This window comes from Mesoplodon densirostris, chromosome 9 (genome assembly GCF_025265405.1).
Source record: "Mesoplodon densirostris isolate mMesDen1 chromosome 9, mMesDen1 primary haplotype, whole genome shotgun sequence".
Classification (NCBI taxonomy): Eukaryota; Metazoa; Chordata; class Mammalia; order Artiodactyla; family Ziphiidae; genus Mesoplodon; species Mesoplodon densirostris.
In genome coordinates, this window is record NC_082669.1 from 36,856,188 (window position 1) to 36,875,353 (window position 19,166).

The following is a 19,166-nucleotide window of genomic DNA, read 5'->3' on the forward strand; positions in this document are numbered from 1 at the left end:
CCGTTGCGGAGCACAGGCTCCGGACGCGCAGACTCAGCGGTCATGGCTCACGGGCCCAGCCGCTCTGCAGCATGTGGGATCTTCCCGGACTGGGGCACGAACCCGTGTCCCCTGCATCGGCAGGTGGACTCTCAACCACTGCACCACCAGGGAAGCCCCATGTGACATATTTGATGAATATATGATAGATAAAGTATTGGAGGAATTTTTTTTTCTGTTGGATATAAATATGCAGCTTTACTCTTGCTTAACTTTGAGAGATTTGAGTCTTCTGTTTTCTTTTTCTTTTTCCAGAGAGTGAAGGGCATTGCCCAAGTCACATTGCAGTGGTGTGTCGAGGCCGAGTTTTTGTGTTCGATGTAATGCATGAAGGATGTTTGATGACCCCACCAGAGATTCTCAGGTTTTCACACTTTTTTTTTTAATCTCTATATATTTTAAAATTTATTTCATTTATTTATTTTTGGCTGCTTCGGGTCTTAGTTGCAGCAGACGGGATCTTCACTGCAGCATGCAGGATCTTTCATTGTGGTATGCGGGCTTCTGTCTAGTTGTGGCACGTGGGCTCCAGAGTACATGGGCTCAGTAGTTGCGGTGCGCAGGCTTAGTTGCCCTGTGGCATGTGGGATCTTAGTTCCAGGACCAGGGATCGAATCCACGTCCCCTGCGTTGGAAGGTGGATTCTCAACCACTGGACCACCAGGGCAGTCCCTTGTCCCTCAGACTACATTCTTTTTTTATTTTTTTTATTTATTTATTTTTAATTTTTGGCTGTGTCTGGTCTCAGTTGCAGCACGTGGGATCTTTGTTGTGGTGCATGACCTTCTCTCTAGTTGTGGCATAGGGGCTTCTCTCTAGTTGTGGCGCCTGGGCTTCTCTCTAGTTGTGGTGTGTGGGTTTTCTCTCTCTAGTTGTGGCACCTGGGCTCCAGAGCATGTGGGCTCTGTAGTTTGTGGCATGCAGGCTCTCTAGGTGCAGTGCGCGGGCTCAGTAGTTGCCCCGTGGCATGGGGGATCTTAGTTCTGCCCAGGCATCGAATCTGCGTCCCCTGCATTGGAAGGCGAATTCTTTACCACTGGACCACCAGGGAAGTCCCTCAAACTACTTTCTTGAGTCTCATTAGGTCTTAAGATTTTGCTTGAGTTAAAAAATAAATGTTCAAAATTACCTTTTTAAAAGGTGACAGTAAGGTGAGAAATAATTTTATATATGCTAATTTTAAAAAATCTATTTATTTTATTTTTAATTTAAATTAACTTTAAATTTTACTGGATGTATGTGAATATATTCTCCTTGGAGAAAAGATAAACATTACAAATATTACTCATCCCATTCCCGGTCCCCAGATTAATCACTGTTGCTAATTTGGTATATTCTACCCTTCCAGATCTGTTGTAGTGAATTTATATGCACATACAGATTTTAAAAAAAGAACATATATGTATATTTTATATGTAGTATATATTACATATATATACAAATAGTATGTACATATAATAGTGTATACAGAGAGAGTATTATTTTGTATGTTTTTTGTTTTTTCTTTAATAAATTTATTTATTTATTTTTGTCTGAGTTGGGTCTTCGTTGCTGCGCGTGGGCTTTTCTCTAGTTGTGGCGAGCAGGGGCTACTCTTTGTTGTGGTGCACGGGCTTCTCGTTGAGGTGGCTTCTCGTTGCGGAGCACAGGCTCAAGGTGTGTGGGCTTCAGTAGTTGTGGCACGTGGGCTCGGTAGTTGTGGCTCCCAGGCTCTAGAGCGCAGGCTCAGTAGTTGTGGCTCACGGGCTTAGTTGCTCCGCGGCATGTGGGATCTTCCCGGACCAGGGCTCGAACCCGTGTCCCCTGCATTGGCAGGCAGATTCTTAACCACTGCACCACCAGGGAAGTCCTGGGTATAGTTGTTTTACAATGTTGCGTTAGTTTCTACTGTACAGCGAAGTGAAGTTCCCTGTGCTATATAGCAGGTTCTCATTAGTTACCTATTTTATGCGTATTAGTGTATATATGTCAATCCCAGTCTCCCAGTTCATCCCATCCGCCCCTTCCCCCCTTGGTGTCTATACATTTCTTCTCTACATCTGTGTCTCTATTTCTGCCCTGCAAACCAGTTCATCTGTACCATTTTTCTAGATTCCACATATATGCATTAATAAATGATATTTGTTTTTCTCTTTCTGACTTACTTCACTCTTTATGACACTTTCTAGGTCAACCCACGTCTCTACAAATGACCCATTTTTGTTCCTTTTTATGGCTGAGTAATAGTCCATTGTATATTTGTACCACATCTTCTTTATCCATTTATCTGCTGATGGACATTTAGGTTGCTTCCATGACCTGGCTATTGTAAATAGTGCTGCATATGTTTATATTTTTAAAGTTAGTATTATGGAAAATTTCCAGAGGTAGCAGGAATTACATAATGAAGCTCCTCCATGTACTCACACCCAGCTTCAACAGTTATTAACTCCTAGCTTCAACAATTATAAATTCATAGCCTTGTTTTAACTATACTTCCTGTGCCCCTCCCATCACTCCCCAATGGATTATTTTAAAGAAAATCTCTGTCATAATATCCTTTCACTATAAATAGTATGACTCTCTAAGATATAAGGAGTCTTAAAAACATAAATATACATTACCATTATCACACCTAATGACTTGCTTATTCTAAAAAGTTAATCAAGGATTTATTAATATGTTAATATTATCAGTACAATCAGTTGTTCAAATTTTCTAGATTGTCTTCTAAATGTTGAATTATATGAAGTATATATATTTTAAATTATTTTTATTGAGTATTACAGACATGTACACAAGCACATACAGAAGTACATAGCTAATTACTCATCCAGCCACCACGCAGGTCAAGATACAGAACGTTTCCATTACTCCAGAAATCCCCCTTGTACCACTTCCCAGTTACTGGGCTTTTGTTCCTTCTCAAGGATAATCACTTAGCTTGCTTGCAGTTTTTATTAGTACGAAAAATGCTGCTGTGAAAATTCCTGTATAAGTCTTTGATGTATACATGCATGCACTTTTGTCTGATTACACTCAGGAGAGGACTTGGGGAGACATAGTGTATGTGTATGTTCAGCCTCAGTGGTTGTGCCAGCTTTCCAAAGTAGTTGTGCTAATAAGCACTTGAACTAGTGTGTTCAACACTGGGAGTGTTGTAGGAGTTCCTTATACATTCTGGATATGAGCTTTTCATGGGTTTCAAAGTGTCTTTTTGATCAACAGAAGCTCTACATTTGAATGTAGTCTAATTTATCAATCTTTTACCATACGGATTGTACTTTTTGTGTACTGTTTAAAATTTTTTTTTTCCTAACCCAGTGTTAGGAAGATATTTTCTCTTTTTAAAAATTAATTAATTAATTTATTTATTTTTGGCTGCATTGGGTCTTTGTTGCTGCATGCAGGCTTTCTCTAGTAGCAGCGAGAGGGGGCTACTCTTCATTGCGGTGCATGGGCTTCTCATTGCGGTGGCTTCTCTTGTTGCAGATCATAGGCTCTAGGAAAGCAGGCTTCAGTAGTTGTGGTGTGTGGGCTCTGTAGTTGTGGCATGTGGGCTCAGTAGTTGTGGCGCATGGACTTAGTTGCTCCATGGCATGTGGGATCTTCCTGGAGCAGGGATTGAATCTGTGTCCCCTGCATTGGCAGGTAGATTCTTAGCCACTGTGCCACCAGGGGAATCCCTTGCCTATTTTTCTTTTTTTTTAAAGATAGAAAAAAAGAAATAACACTTTATTTCCATATAATTAAAGAATCTAAAATGATGTATAGAATTAGAATTAATAAGTGACTTTAGCAAGCTGGATATGAGGTCTTCATATAAAAATTAATATTTCTATATACTAGCAATTAGTAAAAGAAAATTTAAGAGAGAATTTACGAAACCTCTTTTTTTATTTTCACACACACACACACACACACTGTATTTTATTTTTACAAGAGATAAATAAACTGTCACCAAGCATTGTAAATGGATGACCACAACAAAAGCAACAATGATTGCAACTACCAAACACGAAACACATTCATACTATGCCATAATATTGACATTTAGTCCAATAATCCTCCACTGTAACAGCTCCTTTACTTTGCAGTGAAAATTGATTTGTATATTTTTTGCCTCTGAGTCCTTGTGGGATTTTTTTTTGCAGTACGCGGGCCTCTCACTGTTGTGGCCTCTCCCGTTGTGGAGCACAAGCTCAGTGGCCATGGCTCACAGGCCCAGCCGCTCCGCGGCATGTGGGATCTTCCCGGACTGGGGCATGAACCTGCGTCCCTGCATTGGCAGGCAGACTCTCAACCACTGCGCCACCAGGGAAGCCCGGATTTTTTTTTTTTAATTCAAACAGAAAGTCACAAAAATTATAATCATCCTCATCAGTTCACTCAGTCCCATGTAATTAATTTTTTTTCATCTTGATCTTTTGTTAGCACTTTTATAATTCATCAGTTTTCCATTAGAGTTCTGAAAATGCCTATTCATTCAGTTAAGCAGTATAGTCACTTACCAGAAACCTGAACTTGTCAGAGTCTTTTCCATGAATTCCTTGAAGATGAAACCCTTTTATAGGAACATTTTTGCAAAAGCATCAGAGTACTCTCAGAACTGTCTGTAAATGACAAAAGACATAAAAATGACCACGGTTAAAGATTTGATGAAAGTTCATAATAATGCAGTTCACAAGGAAATTTAGTTATTTCTGAGATATACATTTTCAAGTAGTAACTAGACTTATGACTTATAACATTATACCCGAACATATAAGATATTTAGAAATTTCATGTAATGTCTGAAACATTTATATTAACATATTTCTATACAAATAACCCAACGAAAGTTTAGTATTTTTATTTTTGTTTGTTTTTTTATACTGCAGGTTCTTATTAGTCATGAGTTTTATACATATCAGTATATACATGTCAATCCCAATCACCTAATAAATCACACCACCACCACCATCCCCACCCCACCGCAGTTTTCCCCCCGTGGTGTCCATACATTTGTTCTCTACATCTGTGTCTCAACTTCTGCCCCACAAACTGGTTTATCTGTACAATTTTTCTACGTTCCACATACATGCGTTAATATACGATATTTGTTTTTCTCTTTCTGACTTACTTTACCCTGTATGACAGTCTCTAGATCCATCCACATCTCAACAAATGACTCAATTTCGTTCCTTTTTATGGCTGAGTAATATTCCATTGTATATATATACCACAACTTCCTTATCCATTCGTCTGTCGATGGGCATTTAGGTTGCTTCCATGACCTGGCTATTGTAAATAGTGGTGCAATGAACATTGGGGTGCATGTGTCTTTTTGAATTATGGTTTTCTCTGGGTATATGCCCAGTAGTGGGATTGCTGGATCATATGGTAATTCTACTCTTAGTTTTTTAAGGAACCTCCATACTGTTCTCCATAGTGGCTGTATCAATTTACATTCCCACTAACAGTGCAAGAGGGTTCCCTTTGGTCCACACCCTCTCCAGCATTTGTTGTTTGTAGATTTTCTGATGATGCCCATTCTGACTGGTGTGAGGTGATACCTCATTGTAGTTTTGATTTGCATTTCTCTAATAATTAGTGATTTTGAGCAGCTTTTCATGTGCTTCTTGACCGTCTGTATGTCTTCTTTGGAGAAATGTCTATTTAGGTCTTCTGCCCATTTTTGGATTGGGTTGTTTGTTTTTTTAATATTGAGCTGCATGAGCTGTTTATATATTTTGGAGATTAATCCTTTGTCCGTGGATTCGTTTGCAAATATTTTCTCCCATTCTGAGGGTTGTCTTTTCGTCTTATTTATGGTTTCCTTTGCTGTGCAAAAGCTTTGAAGTTTCTTTAGGTGCCATTTGTTTATTTTTGTTTTTATTTCCATTTCTCTAGGAGGTAGGTTAAAAAGGTTCTTGCTGTGATTTATGTCATAGTGTGTTCTGCCTATGTTTTCCTCTAAGAGTTTTATAGTGTCTGGTCTTACATTTATGTCTTTAATCCATTTTGAGTTTATTTTTGTGTATGGAGTTAGGGAGTGTTCTTATTTCATTCTTTTACATGTAGCTGTCCAGTTTTCCCAGCACCACTTATTGAAGAGACTGTCTTTTCTCCATTGTATATCCTTGCCTCTTTTGTCATAGATTAGTTGACCATAGGTGCATGGGTTTATCTCTGGGCTTTCTATCTTGTTCCATTGATCCATGTTTCTGTTTTTGTGCCAGTACCGTATTGTCTTGATTACTGTAGCTTAGTAGTATAGTCTGAAGTCAGGGAGTCTGGTTCCTCCAGCTTCTTTTTTTTCCCCTCAAGGCCACTTTGGCTATTCGGGGTCTTTCATGTCTCCATACAAATTTTAAGATTTTTTGTTCTAGTTCCATAAAAAATGCCATTGGTAATTTGATAGGGATTGCATTGAATCTGTAGATTGCTTTGGGTAGTATAGTCATTTTCACAATATTGATTCTTCCAATCCAAGAACATGGTATATCTCTCCATCTGTTGGTATCATCTTTAATTTCTTTCATCAGTGTCTTATAGTTTTCTGCATACAGGTCTTTTGTCTCCCTAGGTAGGATTATTCCTAGGTATTTTATTCTTTTTGTTGCAATGGTAAATGGGAGTGTTTCCATAATTGCTCTTTCAGATTTTTCATCATTAATGTATAGGAATGCAAGAGATTTCTGTGCATTAATTGTGTATCCTGCAACTTTACCAAATTCATTGATTAGCTCTAGTAGTTTTCTGGTGGCATTTTTAGGATTCTCTATGTATTCTCTCATGTCATCTGCAAACAGTGAAAGTTTTACTTCTTCTTTTCCTATTTGTATTCCTTTTATTTCTTTTTCTTTTCTGATTGCCATGGCTAGGACTTCCAAAACTATGTTGAATAATAGTGGTGAGAGTGGACATCCTTGTCTCGTTCCTGATCTTAGAGGAAATGCTTTCAGTTTTTCACCATTGAGAATCATGTTTGCTGTGGGTTTGTCGTATATGGCCTTTATTATGTTGAGGTAGGTTCCCTCTATGCCCACTTTCTGGAGAGTTTTTATCATAAATTGGTGTTGAATTTTGTCAAAAGCTTTTTCTGCATCTGTTGAGATGATCATATGGTTTTTATTCTTCAGTTTGTTAATATGGTGTATCACATTGATTGATTTGCTTATATTGAAGAATCCTTGCATCCCTGGGATAAATCCCACTTGATATGGTGTATGATCCTTTTATTGTGTTGTTGATTCTATTTGCTAGTATTTTGTTGAGGAATTTTACATCTATATTCATCAGTGATATTGGTCTGTAATTTTTTTTGTAGCGTCTTTGTCTGGTTTTGGTATCAGAGTGATGGTGGCCTCATACAATGAGTTTAGGAGTGTTCCTTCCTCAGCAATTTTTTGGAAGAGTTTGAGAAGGATGGGTGTTAGCTCTTCTCTAAATGTTTGATAGAATTCACCTGTGAAGTCATCTGGTCCTGGACTTTTGTTTGTTGGAAGATTTTTAATCAGAGTTTGAAATTCATTACTTGTGATAGGTCTGTTCACATTTTCTGTTTCTTCCTGGTTCAGTCCTGGAAGGTTATACCTTTCTATGAATTTGTCCATTTCTTCCAGGTTGTCCATTTTATTGGCATAGAGTTGCTTGTAGTAGTCTCTTAGGATGCTTTGTATTTCTGCGGTGTCTGTTTTAACTTCTTTTTCATTTCTCATTTTATTGATTTGAGTCCTCTCCCTCTCTTTCTTGATGAGTCTGGCTAAAGGTTTATCAATTTTGTTTATCTTCTGAAAGAACTAGCTTTTAGTTATATTGATTTTTGCTATTGTTTTCTTTGTTTCTATTTCATTTATTTCTGCTCTGATCTTTATGGTTTCTTTCCTTCTGCTCATTTTGGGTTTTGTTTGTTGTTTCTTTAGTTCCTTTAGGTGTAAGTTTAGATTGTTTACTTGAGACTTTTCTTGTTTCTTGAGGTAGGCTTGCCTATTTTTCTATTGGCTATTTTTTTATTCTTATTGATTTGTAGTATTTATATTTCTGGGCACTGATCCTTTATCAGTTATACAGATTGCAAGCATTTTCTTCCAGTTAACAAATTTATTTTGGTAATTGAACAGACATTGTTAATTTTGATGTAGGCAAAATTATCCATCTTTTAGGTGTTTGGCTTTTGTGTTTTGGATAACCTTTCTGTATGTTCCAGCTGTATTTTAAAATTTCCAAATTTGACATAAAATTATTAGATCAGGCTTGTTAATTGTATTACTGAAAGCCACTCTCCCAGAAACATGTGATCCGTGGGCTGAATTCAGCCTGTGGCCTGTTTTGCTTGGATAACAGAGAAATTACATTACTATTTTAACATCAGGAGAATTCACAGAAACATGGATTTCTGGTTGAATTCACACAAAAATTTGGATTTCTAGTTTCTTTTTTTTTAATTTTTGTTTTTAACATCTTTATTGGAGTATAATTGCTTTACAATGGTGGGTTAGTTTCTGCTTTATAAGAAAGTGAATCAGTTATACGTATACATATGTTCCCATATCTCTTCCCTCTTGCGTCTCCCTCCCTCCCACCCACCCTCCCTATCCCACCCCTCTAGGTGGTCACAAACCACCCAGCTGATCTCCCTGTGCTATGGGGCTGCTACCCACTAGCTATGTAGTTTACGTTTGGTAGTGTATATATGTCCATGCCACTCTCTCACTTTGTCACAGCTTACCCTTCCCCCACCCCATATCCTCAAGTCCATGCTCTAGTAGGTCTGTGTCTTTATTCCCGTCTTACCCCTAGGTTCTTCATGACATTTTTTTCCTTATATTCCATATATATGTGTTAGCATACGGTATTTGTTTTTATCCTTCTGACTTACTTCACTCTGTATGACAGACTCTAGGTCTATCCACCTCACTACAAATAACTCAATTTCATTTCTTTTTATGGCTGAGTAATATTCCATTGTATATATGTGCCACATCTTTTTTTTTATAATTTTTTTTATTAGTTTCTGCTTTATAACAAAGTGAATCAGTCATACATATACATCCGTTCCCACATCCCTTCCCTCATGCATCTCCCTCCCTCCCACCCTCCCCATCCCACCCCTCCAGGCGGTCACAAACCACCCAGCTGATCTCCCCGTGCTCTGCAGCTGCTTCCCACTATCTATCTACCTCACGTTTGGTAGTGTATACATGTCCATGCCTCTCTTTCTCTTTGTCACAGCTTACACTTCCCCCTCCCCGTATCCTCAAGTCCATTCTCAAGTAGGTCTGTGTCTTTATTCCCATTTTACCCCTAGGTTCTTCATGACATTTTTTTTTAATTCCATATATATGTGTTAGCATACGGTATTTGTCTTTCTCTTTCTGACTTACTTCACTCTGTATGACAGACTCTAGGTCTATCCACCTCATTACAAATAGCTCAGTTTCGTTTCTTTTTATGGCTGAGTAATATTCCATTGTATATATGTGCCACATCTTCTTTATCCATTCATCTGTTGATGGACACTTAGGTTGCTTCCATGTCCTGGCTGTTGTCAGTAGAGCTGCAGTGAACATTTTGGTACATGACTCTTTTTGAATTATGGTTTTCTCAGGGTATATGCCCAGTAGTGGGATTGCTGGGTCGTATGGTAGTTCTATTTTTAGTTTTTTAAGGAACCTCCATCCTGTTCTCCATAGTGGCTGTATCAATTTACACTCCCCCCAACAGTGCAAGAGTGTTCCCTTTTCTCCACACCCTCTCCAACATTTATTGTTTGTAGATTATTTGATGATGGCCATTCTGACTGTTGTGAGATGATATCTCATTGTAGTTTTGATTTGCATTTCTCTAATGATTATGTTGAGCATTCTTTCATGTGTTTGTTGGCAATCTGTATATCTTCTGTGGAGAAATGTCTATTTAGGTCTTTTGCCCATTTTTGGATTGGGTTGTTTGTTTTTTTGTTATTGAGCTGCATGAGCTGCTTGTAAATTTTGGAGATTAATCCTTTGTTAGTTGCTTCCTTTGCAAATGTTTTCTCCCATTCTGAGGGTTGTCTTTTGGTCTTGTTTATGGTTTCCTTTGCTGTGCAAAAGCTTTGAAGTTTCATTAGGTCCCATTTGTTTATTTTTGTTTTTATTTCCATTTCTCTAGGAGGTGGGTCAAAAAGGATCTTGCTATGATTTATGTCATAGTGTGTTCTGCCTATGTTTTCCTCTAAGAGTTTTATAGTGTCTGGCCTTACATTTAGGTCTTTAATCCATTTTGAGTTTATTTTTGTGTATGGTGTTAGGGAGTGTTCTAATTTCATACTTTTACATGTAGCTGTCCAATTTTCCCAGCACCACTTATTGAAGAGGATGTCTTTTCTCCACTGTATATTCTTTCCCCCTTTATCAAAGATAAGGTGACCATATGTGCGTGGGTTTATCTCTGGGCTTTCTATCCTGTTCCATTGATCTATATTTCTGTTTTTGTGCCAGTACCATACTGTCTTGATTACTGTAGCTTTGTAGTATAGTCTGAAGTCAGGGAGACTGATTCCTCCAGCTCCATTTTTCGTTCTCAAGGTTGCTTTGGCTATATGGGGTCTTTTGTGTTTTCATACAAATTGTGAAATTTTTTGTTCTAGTTCTGTGAAAAATGCCATTGGTAGTTTGATAGGGATTGTATTGAATCTGTAGATTGCTTTGGGTAGTAGAGTTATTTTCACAGTGTTGATTCTTCCAATCCAAAAACATGGTATATCTCTCCATCTATTTGTATCATCTTTAATTTCTTTCATCAGTGTCTTATAATTTTCTGCATACAGGTCTTTTGTCTCCTTAGGTTTATTCCTAGATATTTTATTCTTTTTGCTGCAGTGGTAAATGGGAGTGTTTTCTTAATTTCACTTTCAGATTTTTCATCATTAGTGTATAAGAATCCCAGAGATTTCTGTGCATTAATTTTGTATCCTGCTACTTTACCAGATTCATTGATTAGCTCTAGTAGTTTTCTGGTAGCATGTTTAGGATTCTCTATGTATAGTATCATGTCATCTGCAAACAGTGACTGCTTTACTTCTTCTTTTCCGATTTGGATTCCTTTTATTTCTTTTTCTTCTCTGCGTGCTGTGGCTAGAACTTTCAACACTGTGTTGGATAAGAGTGGTGAGAGTGGGCAACCTTGTGTTGTTCCTGATCTTAGTGGAAATGGTTTCAGTTTTTCACCATTGAGGACGATGTTGGCTGTGGTTTTGTCATATATGGCCTTTATTATGTTGAGGAAAGTTCCCTCTATGCCTACCTTCTGCAGGGTTTTTATCATAAATAGGTGTGGAATTTTGTCAAAAGCTTTCTCTGCATCTGTTGAGATGATCATATAGTTTTTCTCCTTCAATTTGTTAATATGGTGGATCATGTTGATTGATTTGCGTATATTGAAGAATCCTTGCATTCCTGGAGTAAACCCCACTTGGTCATGGTGTATGATCCTTTTAATGTGCTGTTGGATTCTGTTTGCTAGTATTTTGTTGAGGATTTTTGCATGTATGTTCATCAGTAATATTGGCCTGTAGTTTTCTTTCTTTGTGACATCTTTGTCTGGTTTTGGTATCAGGGTGATGGTGGCCTCATAGAATGAGTTTGGGAGTATTCCTCCCTCTGCTATATTTTGGAAGAGTTTGAGAAGGATAGTTGTTAGCTCTTCTCTAAATGTTTGGTAGAATTCGCCTGTGAAGCCATCTGGTCCTGGGCTTTTGTTTGTTGGAAGATTTTTTATCACAGTTTCAATTTCAGTGCTTGTGATTGGTCTGTTCATATTTTCTATTTCTTCCTTTTTCAGTCTCGGCAGGTTGTGCATTCCTAAGAATTTGTCCATTTCTTCCAGGTTGTACATTTTATTGGCATAAAGTTGCTTGTAGTAATCTCTCATGATCCTTGTATTTCTGCAGTGTCAGTTGTTACTTCTCCTTTTTCATTTCTAATTCTGTTGATTCGAGTCTTCTCCCTTTTTTTCTTGATGAGTCTGGCTAATGGTTTATCAATTTTGTTTATCTTCTCAAAGAACCATCTTTTAGTTTTATTGATCTTTGCTATCATTTCCTTCATTTCTTTTTCATTTATTTCTGATCTGATCTTTATGATTTCTTTCCTTCTGCTAAATTTGGGGGTTTTTTGTTCTTCTTTCTCTAATTGCTTTAGGTGCAAGGTTAAGTTGTTTATTTGAGATGTTTCCTGTTTCTTAAGGTAGGATTGTATTGCTGTAAACTTCCCTCTTAGAACTGCTTTTGCTGCATCCCATAGGTTTTGGGTCGTTGTGTCTCCATTGTCATTTGTCTCTAGGTATTTTTTTTGTATCTCACTTTTGCTTAATTCTTGAATGGTTTCTTTGGGTCTAGAATACAGTCCTAGTTTTTTAGTGGCGGTCTGGATTTGACCTTCGCCTGTACCTTGAGCCTTGTCCTGCTCTTCCTCCCTGTGCGTCCTACACTCCTACTCCATTTTTGCTTGCAGTTCTAACATGTTAAGTTATCTGTGATCTTTGCATGTGCTCATGCTTTCTGTTTGGATTGCCTTCTCCTGCCGTGTCCAGTTTTAAGTAAGAATTCCTCCTCATGCTTTATGTTTCTGTTCATAGGTCACCACAAGGTCACTACTTCCTATTTTATGTCCTATTTCATGATTTCCCATTCCCTTTCTTCCCTTCATGGCCCAAGGACTTAGACTCCTTTAGACTCTCTGTATGCCTCATATTTATCTTTATTATATTGATTATTAAATTGTATTGAAGTCATTTATTTCTGTGTTTTCACATGCAGATGGAGCTCTAAGAGACTACTTATCAGGTCTTTTTTTTAAAATTCCCTCTGCTTAATACAAAGCAGAAGTGTGTGGGTGTGCATTTGTGAGTGAATTGAGTGATTAGGCCAGTCCTATGCATTAGGAAATTTTATTTAGAAACATAAGATACATATTAGAAGTAGAACATAGATTGGTCAGATTCTGAATCTTAGTGAGTTGGGGCCTGAAAAGAGATGTATTAAAATTTTCAGTAATCCAGTAAAGAAGTAAGAGGTTGGGACTTTAAAATGTGGGACACTCTACATAAAATAAACAATAAGGTCCTACTGTATTGCACAGGGAACTATATTCAGTATCTTATAATAAACTATAATGAAAAAGAATCTGAAAAAGAATATATACATGTATAACTGAATCAGTTTGCTATACATCAGAAAGTAACACAACATTGTAAATCAACTATACTTCAATTTAAAAAAAATTTTTTAAAAGATGGGATAAATGCAGAAAATGTTTTGGAGATAAAATTAATATGAATTGGTAACTGGATTTAGAAATAAAGGAAGCTGTTAAATGTGAATGAGTAAGCAGATAGTATTGTAACAGGAGGACGCAATAGACAAGTAGGTACCTTTTCCATTTTTTTCTCGTTTTTAGTAACAGCTTTGAGACAATTCACACACCACACAGTTCACTCATTCAGAGTGTACAATTCAGCATTTTTTAGAATATTCAGAATTGTGCTGTCATCTCCACAATCAATTTTAGAACATTTTTGTCACCCCCAAAAGTAACCCTGAGCCCATAAGCAGTAACTCATTTGTTCCCCAACTCTTACCTCATCCATTAGCAGACATTTCTCATATTTCCCAAACACTTCCACCCCACCAGCCCTAGGCAACCTTTCTATCTTTCACTTAACTTTCTACCTCTCTGGGTTTGCCTATTCTGGACATTTCATGTAAATGGAATCTTAAAATATATGGCCTTTTGTGTCTGCATTTTTTCATTTAGCATATATGATGTTTTCAACATCCATCCATGTTGTAGCATGTGTTAGTACTTTCTTCCTTTTTTTGGCTGAGAAATATTTCATTCTGAGGCTATACCACATTTTATTTAATCATTCATCAGATGGACATTTGGGTTGTTTCCACTTTTTGGCTGCTGTGAGTAATGCTGTCCTGGACATTTGTGTATAGGTCTTTTTGTGGACATGTGTTTTTATTTCTCTTGGGTATATATACCTAGGAGTGGAATTGCTGGATCATAACTCTGTGTTTAACCATTTGAGGAACTGCCAAACTGTTTTCCAGTATGACTGTACCATTTTACATTCACATCAGCAGTATTTGAGGTTTTATTTTCATTCTCACCAGCACTTGTTATTGTCTGCCTTTTTGATTGTAGCCATCCTAGAGGGTATGAAGTGGGATCTCACTGTGGTTTACAGCTGCATCTCCATAATGACAATGTTGAACATATTTTCATGTGCCTATGCCCATTTGTATATCTTACTTGGAGAAATGTCTATTCAAATCCTTTGCCAATTTTTAATTGGGTTATTTGTCTTTTTTATTATTTGAGTTGTAAAACTTCTTTATATATTCTAGATATAAGTCCCTTATCAGATATATAAACTACAAATATTTTCTCTCATTCTAGAGTTGTTTCTTCACTTTCTTCATGGCCTCTTTTGAAGGACAAATGTTTTAATTTTGACCAAGTCTAATTTATCTGTTCTTTTGTTACTTGTGCTTTTAGTGTCATATCTTAGAAACCATTGCCTGATCCAAGGTCCTGAAGATTTATATCTATGTTTTCCTCTAAGATCAATTTATTAAAAATTTGTATTAATAAGGAGGGGTCAGGGAGATAATTTTTAAATTCCGAATTTAATTGGGAATGGTGACAGAAATTGAGGTAGATGCAATAAGCATTTGGAAATTTGGTATCAGAAATTTAGAGAGAAAATGGGTTGAAGTTAGAGATTTGGTTGCCTCTTATATAATGGTGATGGTTGAAGCTATTAAAGTAGTGGATGAGGGCTTCCCTGGTGGCGCAGTGGTTGCAAGTCCGCCTGCCGATGCACGGGACACGGGTTCGTGCCCTGGTCCGGTAAGATCCCACATGCTGTGGAGTGGCTGGGCCCGTGAGCCCTGGCTGCTGAGCCTGCGCGTCCGGAGCCTGTGCTCCGCAACAGGAGAGGCCACAACAGTGAGAGGCCCGTGTACCACACACACACACAAAAAAGTAGTGGATGAAATTATCAAAGGAGAACCTTTAGAAGAGGTTGGGGGAGGCCACTGAGAGAAATTTGGTGAAACACACATTGAACAGTGGAGTGAGAACAAATGGTTAGTGAAAAAGACCAAGTAGTCAGTGAGTTAGGGAGACCACAGTGGAACAATGCTACAAAAGCCAAGGCAGAGAGAATTTTAATATTGACTCCTGGGTGTTAAACAGTCTGCAATGAGGAAAATAAGACAGATAAAGCTGCTAGGTTTTATGGGATGCCATTGGTAACATTCAGAAACGTACTTTCAAGATAATCACTGGAGGACAAAACCCGATTACAGTAAATTAAAGAATGAGTGGGAAGTAATGAAGGCAGAAACAAGATTGTAAGGACATTTCAAGGGTAGAATATTTTAGAAGTGTGTGATTCTGAAATATAAACATTGTTAATACAAACCTTTGTGCTTTTAAATATCAAAAATTGCATGTGTAGCTGAAAACAGGTGCATAGATAGCCAAATTAAAGGAAAAGAAGGGTTCTTTTTTTTTTTTTTTTTTTTTCTTTTTGCGGTATGTGGGCCTCTCACTGTTGTGGCCTCTCCCGTTGCGGAGCACAGGCTCCGGATGCGCAGGCCCAGCGGCCATGGCTCACGGGCCCAGCCGCTCCGCGGCATATGGGATCCTCCCAGACCGGGGCACGAACCCGTATCCCCTGCATCGGCAGGCGGACTCTCAACCACTGCGCCACCAGGGAGGCCCAAGAAGGGTTATTTTTGTTACCAAATCTGTACCTCTTTTTCTTATATGAATAGAGAAATTATTTTTAAACCACTTTTGAGGTATGATTGACATACAGAAAGCTGTACATATTTATTGTGTACAACTGGATGAGTTTGGAGATAAGTATACACTGATAAAACTATCACCACAATCTATATCCTAAACATATTCATTACCTCCAAAGGTGTCCCACCCTCTTAATTTATTTTTAATAATTTTTTTGTGGTAAGAACACTTACGTTAAGATCCCCCCTTTTAACAAATTTTTAAGTGTACAGTACAGTACCATTAACTACAGGAACTATGCTGTACAGTAGTTCTCTAGGACTTACTCATCTTATATAACTGAAACTTTGTATCCTTTGACTAATGCCTCCTCATTTCCTCCTTAGATCAGCCCCTGGCACCCACCATTCTATTCTGCTTCTAAGAGTCTGACTATTTTAGATTCCATGTATAAGTGATACCATGCAGTATTTGTCCTCTGTGTTTAGCATATTTCACTTAGGATAGTGTCCTCCAGGTTCATTCACATTGTTGCAAGTGGTGGGATTTCTTTCTTTTTTAAGGCAGAATAAAATTCCATTTGTATGTATATATCACATCTCATTTATCCATTCATCCGTTGTTGAATATTTAAGTTGCTTTTGCCTCTTGGCTATTGTGAAAAATGCTGCAAGGAACATGGGAATGCAGATGTGTCTTTAAGATCCTGATTTCCGTTCCTTTGGATATATACACAGAACTGGGATTGCTGGATCATATAGTATGTCTATTTTTAATTTCTTGAGGAACCTCCATAGTTTTTTATAGTGGCTGCACCAATTGAGAGTCCCGCCAACAGTGCAGAAGGGTTCCCTTTTCTCCACATCATCGTCAACACTTGTTATCACTTATCTTTTTGTTAATAGCCATTCTGACAGGAATGAGGTAATATCTCATTGTGGTTTTTACTTACATTTCCCTGATGATTAGTGATGTTGAGCACCTTTTCATAAAACTGTTGGCCATTTTTATATCTTTGGAGAAATGTCTGTTCAGTCCCTTTGCCCATTTTTTAATCAGGTTGTTTGTTGTTTTGCTATTAAATTGTAGGAGTTCCTTGAATATTAACCTCTTATCAGATGTATGGTTTGAAAGTATTTTCTCATATTCTGTAGGTTGCCTTTTCACTTAGTTGTTAACTGTGCTGAAGCTTTTAGTTTGATGTAATCCTACTTGTCTGTTTTTACTTTTGTTGCCTGTGCTTTTGGTATCATGTCTAAGAAATGCTTGCTGAGGCCAATGTCTAGAAGCATTTTTTCCCATGTTTTCTTCCAGGAGTTTTATTGTTTCAGGTCTTACATTTAAGCCTTTAATCCATTTTGAATGGATTTTTCTGTATGGTGTAAGATAGAGGTCCAGTTTCATTCTTTTGTATATGGTAATTTTCCCAGCACTGTTTATTTAAGGGGCTATCCTTTTCCCATTGTATATTCTTGGCTTCCTTGGCACCTCAGTTGACTGTATGTAAGTGGATTTATTTCTAGTCTTTCTGTTGTGTTCCATTGACCTGTATGTCTGTTATTTGTGCCATACTATTTTGATTACTGAAGCTCTGTAATATTTTTTGAAACCAGGAAGTGTGATGCCTCCAGCATTGTTCTTCTTGCTTAAAACTGCTTTGTCCCCCCCCCCCCCAAAAAACACACACAAAAAAAAACTGCTTTGTCTATTTGGAGTTTTTTGTGGTACCATATGAATTTTAGGATTTTTTTCCCTGTTTCTGTGAAAAATGCCATCGGATTTTAATAGGGGTTGCCTTGAATCTGTAGATCACTTTAGGTAAGATGGACTTCTTAATGGTGAAGATTTGACAGTTACTATCTGACCTTTTATTATCAAACTTAAAATGTCATTTCAGGTTTAATACACTTTTCCTGGTGATTTCTCTCTGATAATGACTGCTTTTTTATGACGTGGTCCTTTCCTACTGAATATTAAAATGGCTATATCAGGGAGTGGGGAAAAGTTTCATAGTCAAAACTGGTGCTCTCAGGTGGTAAGGGAAGGGCAGCAACTCATACCATATGGAGAAAAACAGTGAGGTAGATTTTATTCCTTAAGCCTTCAGGATTTATCCTAGTTACTGTGGCTGCCATTTAACCACCAACTCTGTAAGCTTTATTTGTAATTGAAGCAAAATCAGAGTTAGTAAAGACAAGTAAGCAGGAAGAGATAAGGCAAGTTGCTCCCACCATAGATGCAGATTGTTTGTTATAGAAGGCTTCATCTGCTCCACAGGACACCATCAGTTTCAAATAAAGAGGGAGGAGTTTTGCAGCAAGGAATTCATTCCTTGAATGATAAAGTCACAAATAAGGGATGGCTACTAGTGGTGCCTTTTGACCATTTATTAAGCTACATTAGCTCACTTTCTAAGAAACCTGTGTAAGCGTTTAAATTGAGGTAATTTCTTAGCATGTGTTATGAGGAAGTAGGGATGAAAATAAGCTGTAGATTTTTGATGAAAATTTCTTTGTGGAAGAACCCTGTTATTTACCTGCTATATGTTTAAAGATACATGAAACTTATCAGACTAGGATTATAGAATGCTATGGGGGGAAATAATTTATCCTTAGATAATAGTCTTTGTAATGATTTTAAGTAAGAATGACATATGTGAAAACATTTAGAACTAACTACATGGTATTTTCTATTTTGCGGGTTAAGCCCAAGTATGAATTGGGTACAGAATAAGTCCTCTGTTAATATATACACATAGTTTTTAGTTAGATAAAATGTACATAATATTTGTGAGATGTGTCAAGTATACTTATGGTATTAATAGGCCACATAATCACTTAAAAAAAAAAGATGTGTAGTAAATAACTCCATTGCTGTTGAGACCATAATCTCTTTCTTTGGATAATATATCAAAACATTTAAATACTTGCAAACTTTATAACCTATTTAAAGGCCAAGGTGTAGCTAGTGATCCTGCCTGTGCTCTTTTTGAATCCTCTTTATTTAATCTTCCAAAGGCAATTGACATACATCCAAAAGAAGTGCCATAGTGAACCTGATGGACCTGGAGTAGCAGCGTTAACTAGTGAGGAGCGAACTCGATGGGCTAAGGTTATAATTTACTTTTTTTTTTTCTTTTGAGGTATAATTGACTTACAACATTGTATTCAACTATACAACATAAGGATTCAATATTTGTATATATTGAGAAATAATCACCACAGTAAGTCTAGTTAGCATCCATCACCATACAGAAAACGAAAAAATACTTTTTTTGTAATGAGAACTTTGAAGATATACTCTCTAGAAGCTTTCAAATATGCAATACAATATTATTAACTATAATTTACACTTTTGGGG

At 37.3% G+C, this 19,166-nt stretch overlaps 1 protein-coding gene across 3 annotated transcripts in view; it reads left to right on the top strand.

Moving 5' to 3' along the window:
- The window catches only part of CROT (carnitine O-octanoyltransferase), a 68,572-nt gene that overhangs the window by 16,786 nt on the left and 32,620 nt on the right, over positions 1-19,166 (top strand). For all 3 annotated transcript variants that reach the window (XM_060107462.1, XM_060107463.1, XM_060107464.1), the window contains 2 exons: positions 295-403; positions 18,824-18,917. In XM_060107462.1, coding sequence (XP_059963445.1) covers positions 295-403; positions 18,824-18,917 — 203 coding nt within the window. The remainder of the gene's footprint in view (positions 1-294; positions 404-18,823; positions 18,918-19,166) is intronic.